This window comes from Microplitis demolitor, chromosome 5 (genome assembly GCF_026212275.2).
Source record: "Microplitis demolitor isolate Queensland-Clemson2020A chromosome 5, iyMicDemo2.1a, whole genome shotgun sequence".
Classification (NCBI taxonomy): Eukaryota; Metazoa; Arthropoda; class Insecta; order Hymenoptera; family Braconidae; genus Microplitis; species Microplitis demolitor.
This window is the reverse complement of record NC_068549.1, coordinates 2,639,514-2,658,940: the sequence shown is the minus strand read 5'-3', so window position 1 is coordinate 2,658,940 and position 19,427 is coordinate 2,639,514. Positions and strand designations below refer to the sequence as shown.

Here is a 19,427-nt window from a genome sequence, read left to right as displayed (position 1 = left end):
CAAAACTCCCGTTACTCCTACAGTAAAAAACATAAAATAAAAACGGATTACAAAGCTTTACAAGATTTATAAACTCTGCTCAATCCAATGTACATAAAGATTCATTTAAATTTTTTAAAATATATGACAACTTACCTATAAATATAAATATATTTTTTTTTAATATTAATTTCGTATAGATCTAGTAAAGTAAAAGGTTTCTGGTCCAAAAGTTGTACGACATAAGCGATCATTCTGTGATTGCAAAGAACCCCAATTATTTTTCCAAATGCGCCGACCTGACCAAGCATCTTGGCCAGATCATTTGTAAATTCATTTATTGTACTGCTGACTAAAATGAGATCTAAAAACTCGGTTAATGAAAAAAGTATATTATTCAGTACGATAAAACAACAGTACGCTTTGTAAAGTATGCACTTGCAACCCTGCCATTCAATGGGTCGCCAAAGACCGACACAACTCAGTATAAAAAAACTTTGCGGTAAAATAGCTGTCATTGTATTGATTAGATTTCTGTTATTGTTAGCAAGGGTCTAGAGTTATCCCAATACTGCAGTCGAGTAAGAAAAGTCTCTGTATCGCAAGTCTCACATTAAATATTTAAAATTTTCGTCCATATAAAATTCAAATTGCGGCACTTATCTATAAGTTTAATTGCCGGTTATCTTGAGGGTAATTTCCAAAATTGCAGCGGGAAAAATAGAAGACAATATCTGATATCGCGAATTGTTATAAAGAAGGGCTTAAATTATTAAATGAACAGTTTGTTGAATATAAAATAATATTTCTATTGCGATGCAGAGACTTTTGTTTGCTTCTGGTTCCGTTGTCTAGAGAAAAGTGGGGATCAGTCGTTGATTAAATTTCGCCAAGATAAGAACACTTAAGTTAACTTACGACTTGAGTCTAAATAAATTTATTTACTCAAATCTACAGTTCTTTTTTATTATTTAATACCAGCCGTAAGTTTTTTAGTATAGATAATTTGAGAAGCTAAAAATAATTAACTAATTATTTTTAAAATTTGCATCGAAGCAATTAAATAATTATATATGACAACAATATTTTGGACTTACTTTTGTTAATAATTCTACAGATAAAATTCACTGGTATTACTATGGGTTTAATTGACGACACCATGTGTTAAATTATTTTTAACTTCCGCTATGAAAATTTAAAATTTAAAAAAAGGGGGTTATTTTTTCCGATATTCGTAGAGGAAAATTATCAAATAATAGATTTAAAATAAAATTTTCATTATTTTGCTCAACTCTAATTAATAGTTTTTTAAATTTTATATTAGAACACACTTAAAAAAATATTTTGATTACATGATAAATATTCATAATTTTATTTTACTTTTTCGTATAGAAAAACATTAATGTCATACAATTTGTTTTATTTTTAAAAAAATTACAAACTACAAAAAATTGTGTTGAGTAAATACATTTCAGTGTCTGTAGTAACAAATCAAAAACACTGTGAAATTTATACGTTATTTTCTTACTGAAGTACATTATAAATAGAGTAAGATAATTTCATTACCTGAAAAAATTAGTTTATTAATTAATTAACTAAAAAATATCTTTAGAATTTTTGCATAATGAAAATAAATTATAGAAAATTTCAGTTTACACTTTTGAAGGATTCAATTGAAAGTGTGACGATATAACCAGACATGAAAACCACAGGTTGAAATGTTTTCAGGACGATTATAATCATGGATTTTTTAGCATTTATACTCAGATTGAACCAATCGGTGTTATACATTTCATCATTAAGATCTGCAAACTTGAATTTTCTTTTTTTAAAAATTTCTTTGCATTCTTTAATTTTTATCCCTCATAATTTTTTTAACCAACAAAAAAATAAAATAAAATGTCAGCACTTTCGGCAATTGGTCTCTGGATCCCAATGAAAAATTTTCATTAAAAAAATGATATCTATATTTATATATATTTTTATGAATATTCAAATTTTTGTCATAATTTTTGACAGATCCCATTATCCAAAGATCAACTGAAAATACTAATTTTTTTTTTTTTTATTTTTTACTCCAGTACAAGAAAAATTTTTTCATGGAAGACAATTAATGTTAAAGCTCATGGAAGATAAAAATTAATTTATTAATAGTCGGAGAAAATTTGAATTTACCTGAAGAGTCAATTGATGAGCTGACATGCAACACATAAATATTTGTAAAATCGTGCCGATAATAAAAACCATAGTACTGATACATTCAACATAGTCCATTGGAATACTTGAAAAATAATATACTGTTCCGCAAAGCATTATTGAGCTTGAGCAATACTGCAAAAAAACAGGTTTCGAAAATATTTCGTAAACGTAATCTGAAAAACTGAACGTACAGTAAATGAATAAGATTATTCAGGTCCTATTTAAAAATATTAAAAAAAAAAAAAAAAAAAAAAAACCTTAAAACAGCAATATGGCACTCGACCCACTCAGTAATAATGTTTTTCTCAGCGTCTTTATGATTCTTGACTTGGTCGGCACAATTTTTGAGATTAATTTTCTCAAGAGCTTTGATAACTTTTTTGAAACGATACTGGAGTATATTTGTTTGTGCAGAAACATACATCATCATTCCAGGAAAGAGAGTATCGAAACCAACCTGAGCGTAGGTACTAATCAGAGAATTAATAATTTGCTGAGCAGCAGTTAGTAAGTAAATTTTCGGGTTTGAATAATTGTAAGGCAACCAGCTGCTGAAAGGCAATACATCGGGTAATTTAGCTTCTGGAATTCGCGTTAATAAAATTCCTGATATTCCTATTGTCAAATACACACAATAAGAACGGGTTAAAACACTTTATGGAGTTTATCCTCTCATTGTTCATAAAATTTTCGTGTATTGTTAAAAATAATCTTAATTAACTGTAAAAAATCAGGAGTGATTACAGATTTTATTTGAATTCAAATTAAATCCGTCACTTGGAGTTCCGTAGTTTTTGACAAAATCATTCCGTATATGGAGTAAATAAAGAGTTGGCTTTTTCATCAGAGTGATCTGATTTTTTTTCAAATCCTCATTTACTCCGATTCCGTTTTCATTTCAAAATAAACTACCCTTTGAAGTGAATTTGACTCCAGGGGATGAAATAAATACACAAGTCATCTGCTCCGCATTCATTCCGAATTTAATTCACGTTCACTCCGAAAATTTTTTACAGTGTAATAAATCTATACACAGAAAAAACAATATTTGGCGCGTAAAATTTTTACTCACCCTAAGAAAATTTTTTCATTATGAAAATTTATTTTTGCACCAAAAAAATCTTTTTTTTCTGGGTATAAAAAAAAACATATTTATAAAATCCACACCTACCTACTGACATAAATATACTTGTTTCGAATATCTATTTCATATTGGTCACGAGGTTTAAAAGGTTTTTCTTCTAAAGATTTAATAATTTGAAGGATTTCATTGCGGTTGCGAAGAATTCCGAGTATTTTTCCACAGGCAGTTACCATTACAAGTAACATTGTCATGTTATTTGTTAATTCATTTATTGAAGTACGGACTAAAATAATATCCAGGAGCTGTGATAATGAAAACGCGAAATTTGTTACGACGACAAAGTAGCTGTACATGTCATAGAGTATGCACTTCCAGCCTTGCCAGTCAACGGGTCTCCAAAGACCGATGCAAGTTAAAATAAAGAAGCTTTGCGGTAAAATAGTTGTCATTGTATCGATTAGATGCTGGTATTGTCAGCAAGAGCCGACAGTTATTCTAATACTGCAGTTAAGAAAAGGGAGTTTCTTTGCCGCCAGTCTTACTTATTAAATATTAAGCATTTCCGTCTATATGAAATTTAAATTGTGGCATTTATCTATCTATAAGTTATTGAATTGCCGTAATTACCTAGAGGTAAATTTTCAAATTTTTAGCAAAAAGTATAGGGGAAAATATATACTACCAAGAATTGTCATACGACGGGGTTTTAATTTTTAAATACAAAATTTCCCGCTGTTATAAAATTCAAATTGCTGTAATTATATTGAGGTAAATTCGCAACAAGAATTATAGGGGGAAATGTTTAGTACGAAGAATTGTCATAAGAAAGGGTTTAAATTATTAACTGGAAAATTTGTTGAATATGAAATGATATTTCTATTTTAATGAAGCAACTATTGTTTGGTTCGGGTTTTGTTGTCTAGAGAATAGTGGGGATTAGTCGTTGATTAAATTTCACCATGACAAGAACTCTCAAGCTTACTTACAACTTGAGACTAAATAAATTTATTGACTCAGTTTAATTCTAAGCAATACTTTTTTATTAGTTCACATTACTCAAGATGATTGTTGGAATACATTGTAAATAATGTAGGATAGTTTTAGCGGCTGAAAAAATTGTTAAATATTTTTTTTTTCAAATTTACAACTAAATAAAAGTGGTTTGAGTGAACAAAAAAATTTTAGACTTACTCGTTTGAATGATTCTAGTGACAACGTAACAACGTTCTTACACTCCACAAAATCGGAAGTGAATTCGGCGTGATTAAAAATTTGATCAATCTGCATTTTCTCCGGAAATCAGAGCTCCGAAGTTTACTCAAAATCATTCTGTATATGAAGTAAATAGGGAAAGATCAAGATTTTATTTTAATCCGAATTTACTCCAGTCCAAGTTTAGGTATTAAAGTACTTCAGACCCATATTAGGATAAATTAGTGAATATTCAGTTGTCAGGTTTGATTATTTTAGTAATTATTAAATGAATAATATTGTTCCTTTCTAGTTGCAAATAGAATTTATTTGAATGTCTTCAAGAATTTTTACATATAAGAAATGGGATTGGAAATCCGTGAACTAGTATAAAGTACTATGTGTTGATGTGCACAATATGTTACTATTATAGTAGATCATTCTACAGCAAATATATGTAGCTAACATCTAGTTCTATTTTTACACAATAAAATGTGACTACTGTAGGAAATTATAAATGGAATAAGACAATTTAATCACCTGTAAAAAAATAATTAATATGAGTATCGAAAAAATTAAATATTTGAAAATTATCTTACATTTTTGAACAACTCAAGTGACAGAGTTACGAAATAACCAGACGTAAATATGACAGGCTTCAATGCTTGTGAAACAATAATAATAATAGATTTTCTGTGTCTGATATCTAAATCACACCAATCGGTATTGTAGGTCGAGTTGCTTAAATCTGCAAACTTTTTAAAAAAATTTAGCACTAATAATTAAAATTTATAAAATTAATTTTAAATATACTTCAAGTGTCACTTGGTGAGCAGCCATACAAAGCATAAATATTTGCAACGTTGTACCACATAAAAAAAATATACGGCTCATAAATTCAACAGAAAATATAGGAACACTTGTCATACCGTAGACAGTGACACAAATCTGAGTCGAACTCAGGCAATATTGGAGAAAAACTGGCCCGGAATATATTCCATGCACATAATTTGATAAACTAAAAAAATTTATTCATATATTTCTAAAAATCTATATATGATAACCGGTTATTTTTATAAAAATTTAGATTAATAAATTTAACTATAAGAAGGATCAAAGCAAAGGCAACTCAGTTTTTAAATTTGAATAATAAAGTTCTTTAGAATTTTAAATCATTTTAAAAAAATAAAAAATTGCAATATTTCTATACACAGAAAAAAAAATTTATTGACACAAAAAATTTTCACTGGCCCTGAGAAAATCTTTACTTGCTCCAAGATATTGTTTGGATTGTCAATTTAAAAAATAAATTTTCTTGGGACAAAAAAAAATCTCCTACACGAAGAAATTTTTTTTTCTAATCCTAAGACAATCGTTTTTTTTTTTTTATTCATAATGCAAAAAATTACTTGCGCCAAGAAATAATTTTTTTCTGTGTAAAAACTTAATAATGGAAAGACCTCCATACTCGGTCTCCCCTAATATATAAAAACCTTAGAACATGATTATGATGGTCGACCCACTCGGCGATAAGTTTTTTATTAGGATTATTTTCCTCATCACTGTTTTGATTTATGACGTCAAACTTAACCACTGTCCTAATGGTATGTTTAAATCGATACTGCAGTACATTTACTTGTACTGAAACGTACAGCATCATTCCAAGAAATAGTGTATCAAAAGCCACATGAACGTACGCGCCGTGAAAAAATGTAAATAATTGATGAGCTGCAGTTATTATAAAAATACTTGGTTCCGAGTAATTATAAGGGAACCATCCTTTGAAAGGCAGTATAGTTGGAAACTCAGCCATCAATGTTTGAGTAATTAAAACTCCAGAAACTGCTGCAGTAAAGAACAAACAATACAAACGGATTACAACGCTTTACAAGATTTATTAACACTGCTCAAACCACTAAACGTTTCTTCAAATATTAGTGTTATTAATACACTGTAAAAAATTTTTGGAGTTAATGCTTGTTAAATACGGAGTGAATTTGTATCGAATGACTTTGTATTTATATAATCCCTGGATTTATAATTCACTCCGAAAGGCAGTTTATTTTAAAATTTGAAATCCGAATCGGAGTGAATGAGGATTTTAAGATTAAAAAAATCCACATCTCTGAAATCACTCCTCGAAAAAATAAACTTTACTTTTATGTGTTCGAGTTATTATAGAAGACTTCTCTGAATCCTAGACAAATCCTAGAGAAATTTTTTTCCTTTGCTGTTATGTACCAGCGTTATTGTAGAAGACTTATAAATAAAAGCTCGAAGAGCTGGAAAATGTATTCACAGCAATGCTTTCGAGCTCAAAGAGCTCAAAAACAGCGGGAAGTTTTGGGGCTGGCCCGTAGGATCAACCAATAGACATTTTTTTTTCTATGAAATCACTCCGAATTTACTCCAGATTCTTTACAGTGTAATGATCAAAAAAAGTTTTAAAATGTAGCTAAAGATTTACCTAAACATATCATCATATTTTTTTTTAATATCATTTTCAAACAGATCGAATAATAGAAAAGGTTTTTCGTCCAAAAGTTGAATAACATGAGTTATCATTCTGTGTTTATAAAGAACCCCAATTATTTTTCCAAATGCACCGATTTGACCGGTCATACTGGCGAGATCATTTATAAATTCATTTGCCGTAGTACTCACTAAAATCATATCTAAAAACTTTGTTACTATAAATAAAATATTATTCAGCACGACAAACCAACTGTACGCATTGTAGAGTATGCACTTCCATCCCTGCCAGTCAACGGGTCGCCAAAGACCGACCCAACTTAGTATAAAGAAACATTGTGGTAAAATAGTTGTCATTGTATCGATTAGATGCTGGTATTGTCAGCAAGAGCCGACAGATATTCTAATACTGCAGTCAAGAAAAGGGTGTTTCTTTGTTGCCAGTCTTACTTATTAAATATTAAGCATTTCCGTCTATATGAAATTCAAATTGCAGCATTTATCCAACTATAAGTTACTGAATTGCCGTAATCACCTAGAGGTAAATTTTCAAATTTTTAGCAAAAAGTATAGGGGAAAATATATACTACCAAGAATTGTCATACGACGGGGTTTTAATTTTTAAATACAAAATTTCCCGCTGTTATAAAATTCAAATTGCTGTAATTATCTTGAGGTAAATTCGCAACAAGAATTATAGGGGGAAATGTTTAGTACGAAGAATTGTCATAAGAAAGGGTTTAAATTATTAAATGGACAATTTGTTGAATATGAAATGATATTTATATTTTAATAAAGCAACTATTGTTTGGTTCGGGTTCTGTTGTCTAGAGAATAGTGGGGATTAGTCGTTGATTAAATTTCACCAGGACAAGAACTCTCAAACTAACTTACAACTTGAGACTAAATAAATTTATTGACTCAGTTTAATTCTAAGCAATACTTTTTTATTAGTTCACATTACTCAAGATGATTGTTGGAATACATTGTAAATAGTGTAGGATAGTTTTAGCAGCTGAAAAAATTGTTATATATTTTTTTTTTTCAAATTTACAGCTAAAAAAAAGTAGTTTGAGTGAACAAAGAAGTTTTGGACTTACTCGTTTGAATGATTCTAGTGACAAAGTAACAACATGTCCACTGGCGAATATAATCGGTTTGATTGACGACATCATCATCATGACAATGTGTTTTTGAGCATTATTGCTCAGTGCGAACCAATTTGTATTGTACATTGCAGTGCTGAGTTCTGCAAACTATTATCTTTTTTTTTTTTTTTTTCTGTAGATGTAGGGTAGAAAACACATTTAGCCACTGTTCCATTTTTGGACACTTAATACTTCATTTTGATTAATGGAAAAGTATAAAATAAAATTTCTATTGTATCAATGTGATAAAAATATCTTTGTACAGATTTTAAAAATTAATTGTCATTGCGTCTTTTACAAATTATTTTATTTAAATTTTTCTAGTGTCAAATAGTGGCCAAAAATAGTACCTCTAGCTTATATATATTTTTGGAAAAAATTTTATAGCTATTAATTTACCTCGAGAGTTACTCGGTTGCCCGACATACAGATGACGAATATTTGGAAGAACATGCAGAGAATATATACAGAGCATGCAATAAATTCTGGCGAAAAGGGCACCATTTGAGATAGCGCGTAAACGCTGCTGCAGAGAATTATTGAACTGAATGAATATTGAATAAATATCATTGGGCCAAATACATGACTCATTATATCAACCATCCTACAAACAAATAAATTCTTATATAATTAAAAAAAATAACAATTATTATTTTTTAGATCTAAATATATAATATAAAAATATCAAATAACCTTAAAATTTCTACATGATACTCAACACACTCGGCAAAAATTTTTTTTTCAACAGTTTTAACCATAACAGGATCCATTTTGTCGACGGAAACATTTTCCAGTGCATCTAAAGTAAGACGAAATCGATGTTTGAGTACATTTATTTGGGCGCAAACTTGCATCATCATCCCAGGAAACAAAGTGTCATAGGCAATGTCAACGTTGGCACTCATAAAAATGGTAAGAAGCTGCTGGGAAGCGGTCACCCAATAAATAATGATATTATTTGAATAATCGTAAGGTAGCCATGCTCTGCAGGGTAAAACCCCTGGTGGACGATCTTCAAATACTTTTCCCACCGTAAATACGCTTACAGATACTTCAAAAAATACTGCATACACAAAAGTATTAAATCTAATATTTTTTATGATCATCTAACAATTCGTACTTTGATATTTGAATGTTACATATTTTCAGCAAATTCTACTATCCTACTGCCAGAAAATTATCTGGAAAAATTTTATTTCGCGTTTTCAAGTTTGATTTAAATAAAAATTCCACTCGTGCGATTTTCTATTGATGTTTATACTGCATAAAAAATTTTTATTTTTTTTAATTTATCAGATTTCAAAGATTTATCTTGAGCAGATTCAAATAAAAAGACTTCCCGATAAGAAAATCGATGAATCAATGAAAATCAAAAATTTCGGGAAGTTATTGTTTTCATTCCGATTTTCGAAAATCGAGTTTTCATTAGGTGTCGACGTTTTGAGGTCCTAGGAAGCTATCGACTATTTTCAGAATGATGTCCGAATGTCTGTAGTAAAAAAATTTAATTGTTACTTTGAAGAAAAATTTTGAAAATTCATATTCTATTATTAATTTAATGAGAAATTAAACTCGGAAAAAAATTTTTTTTAATGTAAAATGACATTACAAAGGAAATTTTTAAAATCTGCCTGAAAACAAGTTCCTGATAAAAAAAAAAAAATTCTTTCAAGTAATTTTTCATTTCACTGAAAGTATGTAACATTTTAATAAATTTCAAATAAAGATTTTTAAAAAAAATCACCTGATCATCCGATTGAAATTCTTGTGAATAATTTCTTCTTGATTATCCCGCGGACTAAATGGATTTCCATTAAACTTTTCAATCATTTTGATAATAGTTCCACGATTGCTTATAACCGTTATCGTTTTTCCGCACATCCCTATAATAGTTATCAACATCGAGGAGTTATTAAAGAAGTCAAAAATACCATCGTTGAAAAATATTAACTCCATGGATTCAGAAATAACGAAAGTCACACTATTCAAAATAACTAGTAAAGTGTAGCAGTTGTAAAACGCCCCTTTGATTCCCTGCCATTCAACTGGTCTCCAAAGTCCTATGCAAGTTAATACAAAGAAGCTTTCTTTCAGTATAGCCATATATATAAGAAAATCGATTTGTCGGCCTATCAACTAAAAGGTTTTCAAAGATATGACCACGGGAGTGGTAGAAGTACATGATACTAAGTTACAATAATAATTGTGCTACTGAAGTATTCAGTTTATTGCCTATAGTTACTCTTTTCGGGAAAACAATTTTCTAAAATTGATATAATTATTTTAATATGGCAACTACTGAATTGTTTATATTTTAAGTAGATAAATGCAAAATGATATAGAATATTCAATTGCTATTATTTTCGTAATTGTTTATTTATTATTCATGTTTCGAAATCAGTTGACGAGGGACTTTATCAGTCTGAAATTATAATTTGTAGTCTATATCATTAAAAAAAATATATAGATGCGAAAAATTAAAAAAAAAATGTATTAATTATCAGTGTATTGATTAAAGTGAAATTTAAGTGAAACAAAGCTTAGTATTTAAAATCGATCATCAATTAATAGAAATTAATGTTAATTTCGTGTGCGAAAAAAGGGTCAAAGTACCCGGGATGTCGGGTCTGAACACACCAATAGAAATAAAATAACAAAAAATATATAATTAATGAATTATTTTAAATATATACATATATATATAAATATCCATATGTATATATTTAAAGCAATTAATTAATTATATATTTTTTATTTTATTTCTATTGGTGTGTTCGTACCCGCCACCCAGAGTACTTTGACGCTTTTTTCGCACACGAAATTAACATTAATTTCTATTAATTAATGATCGATTTTAAATACTAACATTTGTTTCACTTTAATCAATACACTGATAATTAATACATTTTTTAAAAATTGGTAATTCACTTTTTTTCGGCTAATTAAATTTAATTATGAATTAAAATTTTCCCGGGTATATTGTAAGCGCCCCAGTGCACCGCGCGGAAAATCTGAACAGACCAATAATATGAACTGACAAACTTTTACTTTACCAACCAACTTACGACCAAATCTACTCTGCCTACTGACGGTTGAAAATTCCCGCCACCTAGCGTCGATTTACTTAACCTCAAATCGCAACGAATTTTCTAGTGACTTATAATTTGTCCCCAAAAAACAAAAATAGATATTTAAAATATCGTAGGTTGGGAGAATTGAAAAATAGCAAAGTCAGTTGTTGACTTGAAATAAGCAGAGTAAAGATGGATTCTCGTGTTAAATATTTCCAATGAATCGTTCAAACCTTCTCAATTCTCTTATCATTTTTCTTATCGGATTCGTATTTATAGTAACTTATCCCGACCGTAACTTGACAACAATTGCTGAGTAAAATTAAATAAATAAATAAACAAATTGTCTAATTGTGGATTAGTAAATTTATATTTATATATATATAAATATATATATAATAATAATAAGTAAAGAAGTTGCAAGCATGATTGTACAGGAGCCAGTTCAGGTGAGAAAGTGCATTCACGGATCGATCATATTTTATGAGAAAGACCCCAACTAATTTAATTATCCTGATAAAATAACGCAGATAAAGACTTTTTTTATTTCACTCACTCAGTTTAGTTTTTTATTCATACGTCCAGTCAACGTGTGTTACGTCTGTACATGTATTCATATATATATATAGATATGTGTAGTCTAGTCTCTAGTCTGCGCATCTACATCTACACTTATTGACAATTCAACATATCGATATTCCAATTCTAATCTCCTTTGAGACATACTTTCAATTACCCCAATTTCGACATTATTTTATAATTTTTTAATTAATCAGTAGTCATTTATTTATAAAAATATATTAATTACTTATATAATAATTATATTTTTTAAAATTAATTTTTTTTAAAATAATTTAAAATTATTGTAATAAAAATGAGTAAGAATTTAGCAGACAGAAAATTTTGAAATTTTAAATAAATAAAATTTATAAAAAATGCAATTGTTGAATTAAAAATTCCCTAAGTGCATTTTTTAAAAATTTTATTTCATTAATTATTTGCTGTTTATTAATAATTTTAAAATTGTCTGATGTCTGATACATTCATACTCGTAAATTGAATTACTTTATTTGTAAAATTACGTAAATGATAATAAATAATTATATTTATAAATTTAAAATATTGATTTATATAAAAAAAAAATAATGATACTGAAGTTAGCAGACAATTAACAATTTTAGGATTGTTTTTTTTTCTTTTCAATTAAAAAAAAAAAACTAAAAATATGCAGGTGTAAAAAATTTAAAAAACTGAGTGCTATTTTTTTTAAATTTATCATTTTGAAAAAAAAAATTATTAGACACTGGGTAATTTCAGTATCAAAAAGAAAAATTTATAAATAATTTTTTGATTTAGAAAAATTATAATTGATAAAATTATGGAAATAATAAAATTGATGGTGATAAAAACCATTATTTTGAATTTACTAAAAATTTTTTAAGAAGAGAAGATTTAAATTTTATAAAAAACAAAATTTTTTAATGAAAACACAATAATTGACAAAATTTTTATTAAAAAACGAGTCTACTTATTGCTTGTTTACTAATGTGTATTTATTTTTCAATGGGGTATAAATTTGTATTGTCTACAAATAAGTAAATGATTAATTAGATAAATTTTTTTATTCAATAATAATGACAGTTTATTTATAGAAGAATAAAAACAAACAAATATTTATTTATAGGCCGCCATATGGCATTGTCTCAATCACTATGCGTACAACGACGCTATTTTTTTATCAGAAAGGCTTTTTGCAGAAGGTAACTATTTCTTTTTTTTTAATTATTCATTAATCATGTTATTTTTTCTCTATACACAAATTGATCGTTATTATAATAAATATTATTTCGAACGTCACATTTAAGTCATAGTATTTATTTTTTATGTTGAATCAAATATATGTTTACTTGAGGAAAAAAAAATAGTATAGGGTATGAATCAAATTTTATGAATTTAGGTACTTGAGTCAACGCAAAAAATTATCAATTGACATAATTTATGTCTTTTAAATAAAAAAAACATTAGTATATTTTACTCTAGGAAAATAAAATATAAAAAAATAATTAATTGGCTTTCATAATTACTCTAAATTAAGATATTTATATTAAACCCACTAACCCTCAGTTTAAAAAAAAATTTTTAATTTTCAATACAGTCCGACCTCGTTATAAGACTACTAGTTTCTTACTCAAACTATCTCGACACCTGATTTATAAAAAAGACAGAATGATAGTCTTATAACGAGGTCCGACTATACTTATTTTTAAACGTCTTTTTTTTCCACTTGTTTTTACTGTACTATTATTCAACCAATAGACTATTAATTATAATAACGATCATTAAAAATAAATATTTTAATATTATATCCTCATATATATTTTGTTTATAAAAAAAATAGCTGAGTTCTAATACGATAATTATTAGCAACACTTGAAACTAATTATTGAAGTAATAAAAGTCAAGTAATTAATAATTTACGTTTAAATTTCAGTGGATAACGAAGATACGTTGTTTCTCTTAGCGACATGTTACTACCGGGCTGGGAGAATAAGACAAGCATACGGTTTATTAACAAAGAAATCACCCAGTACACCACAGTGTCGATTTTTACTCGCAAAATGTTGTTACGATTTGGAAAAATGGGCGGAAGCTGAGGCAGCCATTGTCGGCGGTTACTACAAACAAGTTAAAAATTTAGAAGATATAGTTATACAATTTGGCGACCAAGCGTGTTTTTCACTACAAATAATAGCCAAAGTATATTACAAATTGACAAGAACTTCAAAGGCTAACGAAGCGCATAAATTAGCATTAAAATTGAATCCATTTTTATGGCACTCATTTGAGGAGCTCTGTAATGTCGGAGAGAAACCTGATCCCAATAAAGTATTTCAGTTAGAAAAAATAGACACCTTCGCTATGTGTCACGGTACTAATCAGCTTAATTATATTACCGAGCCTGACGTTATTCTTCCCAGCAATTCTCCAACGCTAAACATAAACACGTAAGATTTTTATCTATATGCTGATTTTAACTCTGTACTAGTTAATTAATTTTAAGCTTCGGTAATGGGTTTTATTGACGATTATTTTTTTTAGGACTCCAACGCAAGCTGTAATTGTCAATGGCACTCAGGGCGTCAGATTACATCCGTCAATAGAAGAAAGTCCCCAACCACAGGCTATTTTATATACAAATCCACCGACGATATCACCGCGCAGCAAACCTCAGCGGTATCGTAGTATGTTTAGTAATTCAATGAGTCCTTTGACTCCGAGTTTTGGTATTCTTCCGCTGGACAATAATTCTCCAGAACCAACAGTACTACCTTCACATGTCACTTTAACTGAATCAAATGATCAGAAAAGTTTAGCTAAACGTGTCAGTAGTCTTCGTGCTCATGTAGGCGTAAGTTATATTCATTTATTTATTAATAAATACCCTCTGTACATTTAATAAAGTGTCCGAGTGTCAGAATCGGGTCGAGTTTAAATTTACGATTGATACTCAATAAAAATATATTAGAGTGACCTAAAAAATTTTGGCTTTCACTTTTCAAAAAATTAGCAGAATATTCGGAATTATTGATTTCTCGAGCAACTAAAATTTATATTTTGAGCTGAATTTTACCATACTTTAATATATCGATGAAATTAATTGGGTTATTTTAGTGATGGATATTTTTGTTCAGGAATTTTTGTCACGATTATTTATAACGGACTCTATCAGCCCCCATAGAATTTTCTTACCAAATAATTTTAAGACAATTATTTTCTTACTGATTAGATGAATTTACTTATTATTAGTTTTTATTTTTAAACCTGATATTTTTTCAATAATTTATACGCATGAAAATAAAATTTTACTATTCTAAAATCTGCATAAAAAAATTTTATATTTTCATAGTAAATAAATATATAAAAACATATTTTCTTGTTGGAAACGGGATAGTTCAGGTCATTTATTTTTATAGCAGTCTCTTTTTTTTTAATCCACAAAAAAATTATTGGGTCAGCTTTAATGTCACCCGTGACATTTTTCTCTTATTTCAAATTATTAAAAGAATTTTCCTCTCAAGACATTAAATTTTCTAAAAAAAAAAAACTTAAACTCAAGCTTGTAAGTTTCTTTACACAGAAGTTAAACTTTAATTTTTATTCCAAATTCCCTGAAATTTCTCGTTTTAAATTTTAAAACCGCGTCAAAAAGTTTAATTCAAATTTTCCACAACTTTACGATTTTCATAAAAGTCTGATTAATTTTAATAGACGTAAATTTTCTATTAAAAAATTAAAAATAATCATTTATTTTTTATCAACCGACATTAGATTGCGTATAACTTTTAAACTTTTCTATTTACTCATACTCATCTTCAGACTTTTTTTACAAACTATTGGATTCTTTACAAAATTGTTTTAAAACTTTAACCTGAGACATCAAAACTTTGTAAGTTACGAATAGTTCTTGTAAAAGTAAATTCGAAACTTGTCTCTAACAAATTATTCACCATAAAGACTCAGCGAACATATATAATTCAATTCTATATAAATATACACCATACGTTTATCAGAAAATAAAAAAAAAAAAATAATGACCCAATTAAAGACCGCATTTATTAAATAAAATAAAAATTTAATTGTTACTATTATAGCAATTTATATCGAGAAAAGAGACTCCATTGCAACAGGGCAAGCCCGTGTTCTCCCAGTCAGGGAACACAAGCAACACCGCAAATATCGTAACCGTAACACCAACAACACCAACTCCAGCGCCGCCGACTCTCCAGGGGCCCAACGTCCGTCGTTCTTCCCGACTTTTCAGTCACAGCTACTCGGTTAAAGAAAACAACAAATCGCCCAATAGAAATAAATTCACAACACCAAAGTCACCCTCCCGCAAGACCAAAGCGCGTTTGTCAAAGACAAATTTAAACAAAGCGACATTCAATGAACTAAACGAACGTAATCGCAGTGATAAGGAAAAAAGTGAAACAATAACGTCTGAGAAAATGGTCGCCACGACAAATGCATTGAATCAAAATAGTAATAGCAATAACAATAGTAATAATAGTAATAATAGTAACTGTGCCAGTCAACAACACTGCGCAGTGCTGGTTCAAAAACAATGCGCTGAAGGTCTAATGTCATTGTTACGTGAACTCGGAATGGCTTATCAGCATTTGAGTCAATTTAATTGTTCACAAGCCGTTGAAATACTCAGTGTCCTACCAAAACATCACTACAACACCGGCTGGGTCTTATCAATGCTCGCTCGAGCCCATTTTGAAATGAATGACTACAAAAAGGCGGCTAATTATTTTTCCGAAGTCAGGCAATTGGAGCCTCAGCGTATGGATTTAATGGAAATATACAGCACTGTCTTGTGGCATTTACACTCTGAGGTCCAGCTGTCGACTTTAGCGCAGGAACTCGTTGCAGAGGATCGCAATTCCCCGGCAGCCTGGTGCGCTACGGGTAATTTGTTCTCAGCTCAAACGGAACACGAGACTGCGATAAAATTTTTCCAGCGCGCGATCCAAGTGGACCCGAACTTCCCGTACGCCTATACGCTCCTTGGCCACGAGTATGTTCTGACCGAGGAGCTAGAGAAAGCCGTGCACGCGTTTAGAAACGCGATAAGACTAGACCCGAGGCATTACAACGCCTGGTTTGGTCTCGGTACCATTTACTCAAAGCAGGAGCAATACAGCTTAGCGGAAGTCCACTTCAAAAGAGCGCTGCAGATAAATCCCTATCACTCTGCTATCATGTGCCACATCGGAGTCGTCCAGCACGCGCTTAAAAAAACCGATTTCGCGCTGAGAACACTCAACGCCGCTATCGCGAACGCCCCGGACAACACACTTTGTAAGTTCCATCGGGCCAGTATCAATTTTTCAATCGGACGGTACAATGAGGCACTTCGTGAATTTGAAGAACTCAAAAATATCGCACCCAAAGAATCTCTAGTCTACTATTCGATAGGAAAGGTAACTAAGCTGCTTTTACTTTCATCTTTGATCTTTATTTAGATTAATTGGTTTATAAATTTGATAGTTACTTTGAAGATTCAATTGTTGTTTTGTTTTATACTTGTGTAGGTTCACAAAAAACTTGGCAATACTCATTTAGCGTTGATGTACTTCAGTTGGGCAACGGATTTAGATCCTAAAGGCGTTAATAGTCAAATTAAAGAAGCTATTTTAAGTCCTGGACAGAGCGATGAAGAAACGCCGGTTGCTAATTCTGGTAATTATTTATTTTTAATTAATTATTAAGAAAATTTATTAATAAATTGTAGGAAAGAAATTTAGTTTTTTTGGATTCTTGTAATGAATTTTTTTTTTTTTGGACAAGAATACCGAAGTTCAAATTTTTACAGTCTACATCATAAGCCTGGTCTAGGGGACATAGGGGGAATTTTTTTTAGAATTTCAGTCTTCCCACTACCGTGCGTTTAGTTTTGTTCTCGACTACCCGTTATAAGCCTCTTTTATTTTATATAATTTTAAACGTCATATTAACATTTTGTCACATACGCGACTATCCCGATTTTCCTGGTACTTATGACGCTAAAACAAATACTAATATTTTTACACTAATAATAATTATAATGAAAAAAATGATAATGATAACGGTATTGATTACAGTAATAATTAAAATAATAATTTTATTGATCAACTTAATGCTCAATAAAACTTTTAAATTGTAACAGAAGCTTTTAATATAATTCATCATTACAATTATCAACAATAAATTATATTTTACTTAATAATGATTAAATTATTATCCGCGAAAGATAGACAGTAAATTTTCATCATTAATTAATCTATTCTTCCTGTTGTTAGTTTATAATTTAGAGAATTTTAACGGAGGCTTATAACGGGCTCTCTGGTACGAAACTCCTTAGAGTGGTTAAGGAGGAAGTTGTGTGGACTCAGTAACTCCCGATTGAGGGGAAGAGGCTTATGACTAGTCGATTAATATAAATAAATTTTTTTTTTTTTTTTTAAGGAAATGAGCAACAGGGTCAAAATCTAGCCCACGAAACAGAAGGTGGCGGCGAACTAGCAGCGGAGGTCAGTGGTCTCGCGAGTACATTAAGCGTAGAAACAAATCAAGATGACAGCGATGACAGCTTATGAAGGCTCCGAGTAACTCACGTGAGTTTGCTTGCGTATCGGTTAAACTCAAGTATCCGTCGTCGTCGACTCGCTCGTTACCGTCTGAGACGGCTGCAGCGGCCACGTCACCGACGTCGTCACCGTTATCGTCGTATCTACTGACGTAAAATAATTATAATAAATATAAATAAATTCAACGACAACACGAATTGAGATCGTCTACGATAACTGTAGTCACCACTCTTTCGTTTTTAATTATTTCACTATAAACATAAGGACATTAATTAATCAACGCGTGTTACGAGTCGCAGTAAATTTATTTATTAATTTAATTAATTAATCTACTAATTAATTAATTGTAATAAATACTCATCGTGATCTAAATGTCTATATAAATATATATAAATATAAATATAGACCCAACAAGCAAAAAATAACCGCGGATTTTAAATTATTTCGCCGTATAGTTTTTTTTGCTTTGTAAATTATAATGTATATTTTTTTTCTACTTGTTTCGAGTCTTCTCTGTCTATTTCTTTTTTTTTTTTTTTTACAGACAAACAAATTTATTACTGAGATTTAATTGTTTTTATCGAAATAAATTAATATAATACGACTGAATATTAAACAAAAAGAAAAGAATTGAGGAAATAAATATGAGAGTTTTGTGTAAATGTAAATTATTAGTATTTTATGATTATTATTAATTATTATTATTATTATTATTAATTATTATTATTATTATTATTATTAATTATTATTATTATAATTATTATTGATAATATATATATACAAAAATATATGGATGATAAATGAGTTAGGCTAAAAAAAGAAGCCGTTAAATTACGATTATTTAAATAAATGAGTGCAATTGGTCGTTGACGATCGCTCGGTGGCATTTTAATCAGCTTAAAATAATAAATTAAATGATTAATGTGACGGCGATCGCTCGATTGACACTAGTGGGCTATAAAATATATACATATATATATATTTATTTATTACTACTGACACTAATTATTTAACAGTAATGTGGTTTATATTTCTATATATATGTATATATATGTCGATAGATTATTTAATCAGATTGAAGAGTTAAGATCTTGAGTGTTTTTATTATTTCCAGCTCAAGGTTATAAAATAAAGGATATAATAAATT

The 19,427-nt window shown here is 29.3% G+C and overlaps 3 protein-coding genes across 4 annotated transcripts; 1 reads left to right on the top strand and 2 right to left on the bottom strand.

Moving 5' to 3' along the window:
• Positions 1 to 11: 11 nt before the first annotated feature.
• Positions 12 to 3,711, bottom strand: LOC103577211 (uncharacterized). Its single transcript, XM_053739294.1, has 6 exons — positions 3,354 to 3,711; positions 2,436 to 2,793; positions 1,636 to 1,801; positions 1,516 to 1,545; positions 219 to 290; positions 12 to 17 (listed from the first exon to the last, which is right to left on the bottom strand). The coding sequence occupies exons 1-6, from the start codon at positions 3,709 to 3,711 to the stop codon at positions 12 to 14; spliced, it is 990 nt and encodes a 329-aa protein (XP_053595269.1).
• A 1,209-nt stretch (positions 3,712 to 4,920) lies between these two features.
• LOC103577212 (odorant receptor 43a) lies at positions 4,921 to 9,068 on the bottom strand. Of its 2 annotated transcripts, XM_014441574.2 has the most exons (5): positions 8,767 to 9,068; positions 8,473 to 8,677; positions 8,026 to 8,181; positions 5,053 to 5,208; positions 4,921 to 4,993 (listed from the first exon to the last, which is right to left on the bottom strand). In XM_014441574.2, the coding sequence occupies exons 1-5, from the start codon at positions 8,976 to 8,978 to the stop codon at positions 4,952 to 4,954; spliced, it is 771 nt and encodes a 256-aa protein (XP_014297060.1). In that variant the 5' UTR covers positions 8,979 to 9,068; the 3' UTR covers positions 4,921 to 4,951. The 2 variants fall into 2 exon arrangements, with proteins under 2 accessions (XP_014297060.1, XP_053595232.1); XM_053739257.1 differs by lacking the exons at positions 4,921 to 4,993; positions 5,053 to 5,208 and adding an exon at positions 7,730 to 7,940.
• A 2,253-nt stretch (positions 9,069 to 11,321) lies between these two features.
• On the top strand, positions 11,322 to 19,408 carry LOC103577135 (cell division cycle protein 27 homolog). The gene is made up of 7 exons (XM_008557658.3): positions 11,322 to 11,593; positions 12,829 to 12,904; positions 13,636 to 14,149; positions 14,244 to 14,553; positions 15,797 to 17,134; positions 17,246 to 17,393; positions 18,159 to 19,408. The coding sequence occupies exons 1-7, from the start codon at positions 11,570 to 11,572 to the stop codon at positions 18,287 to 18,289; spliced, it is 2,541 nt and encodes an 846-aa protein (XP_008555880.1). The 5' UTR covers positions 11,322 to 11,569; the 3' UTR covers positions 18,290 to 19,408.
• The last annotated feature ends 19 nt before the right edge of the window (positions 19,409 to 19,427 follow it).

What these genes read in the sequence shown, in the direction of transcription:
- LOC103577211 (XM_053739294.1), bottom strand. Translation starts at nt 3,711, where the DNA reads ATGACAACTATTTTACCGCAAAGCTTCTTTATTTTAACTTGCATCGGT. An exon ending in AAACAAGTATATTTATGTCA is followed by an intron (nt 2,794 to 3,353) that starts GTAGGTAGGTGT and finishes ATTTGACAATAG; the next exon opens with GAATATCAGGAATTTTATTA. An exon ending in CAATTGAATCCTTCAAAAGT is followed by an intron (nt 1,546 to 1,635) that starts GTAAACTGAAAT and finishes TAATTTTTTCAG; the next exon opens with GTAATGAAATTATCTTACTC.
- LOC103577212 (XM_014441574.2), bottom strand. Translation starts at nt 8,978, where the DNA reads ATGAGTGCCAACGTTGACATTGCCTATGACACTTTGTTTCCTGGGATG. An exon ending in TATCATGTAGAAATTTTAAG is followed by an intron (nt 8,678 to 8,766) that starts GTTATTTGATAT and finishes ATTTGTTTGTAG; the next exon opens with GATGGTTGATATAATGAGTC. An exon ending in GCAACCGAGTAACTCTCGAG is followed by an intron (nt 8,182 to 8,472) that starts GTAAATTAATAG and finishes AAAAGATAATAG; the next exon opens with TTTGCAGAACTCAGCACTGC.
- LOC103577135 (XM_008557658.3), top strand. Translation starts at nt 11,570, where the DNA reads ATGATTGTACAGGAGCCAGTTCAG. An exon ending in AGAAAGGCTTTTTGCAGAAG is followed by an intron (nt 12,905 to 13,635) that starts GTAACTATTTCT and finishes TTTAAATTTCAG; the next exon opens with TGGATAACGAAGATACGTTG. An exon ending in TCTACTATTCGATAGGAAAG is followed by an intron (nt 17,135 to 17,245) that starts GTAACTAAGCTG and finishes ATACTTGTGTAG; the next exon opens with GTTCACAAAAAACTTGGCAA.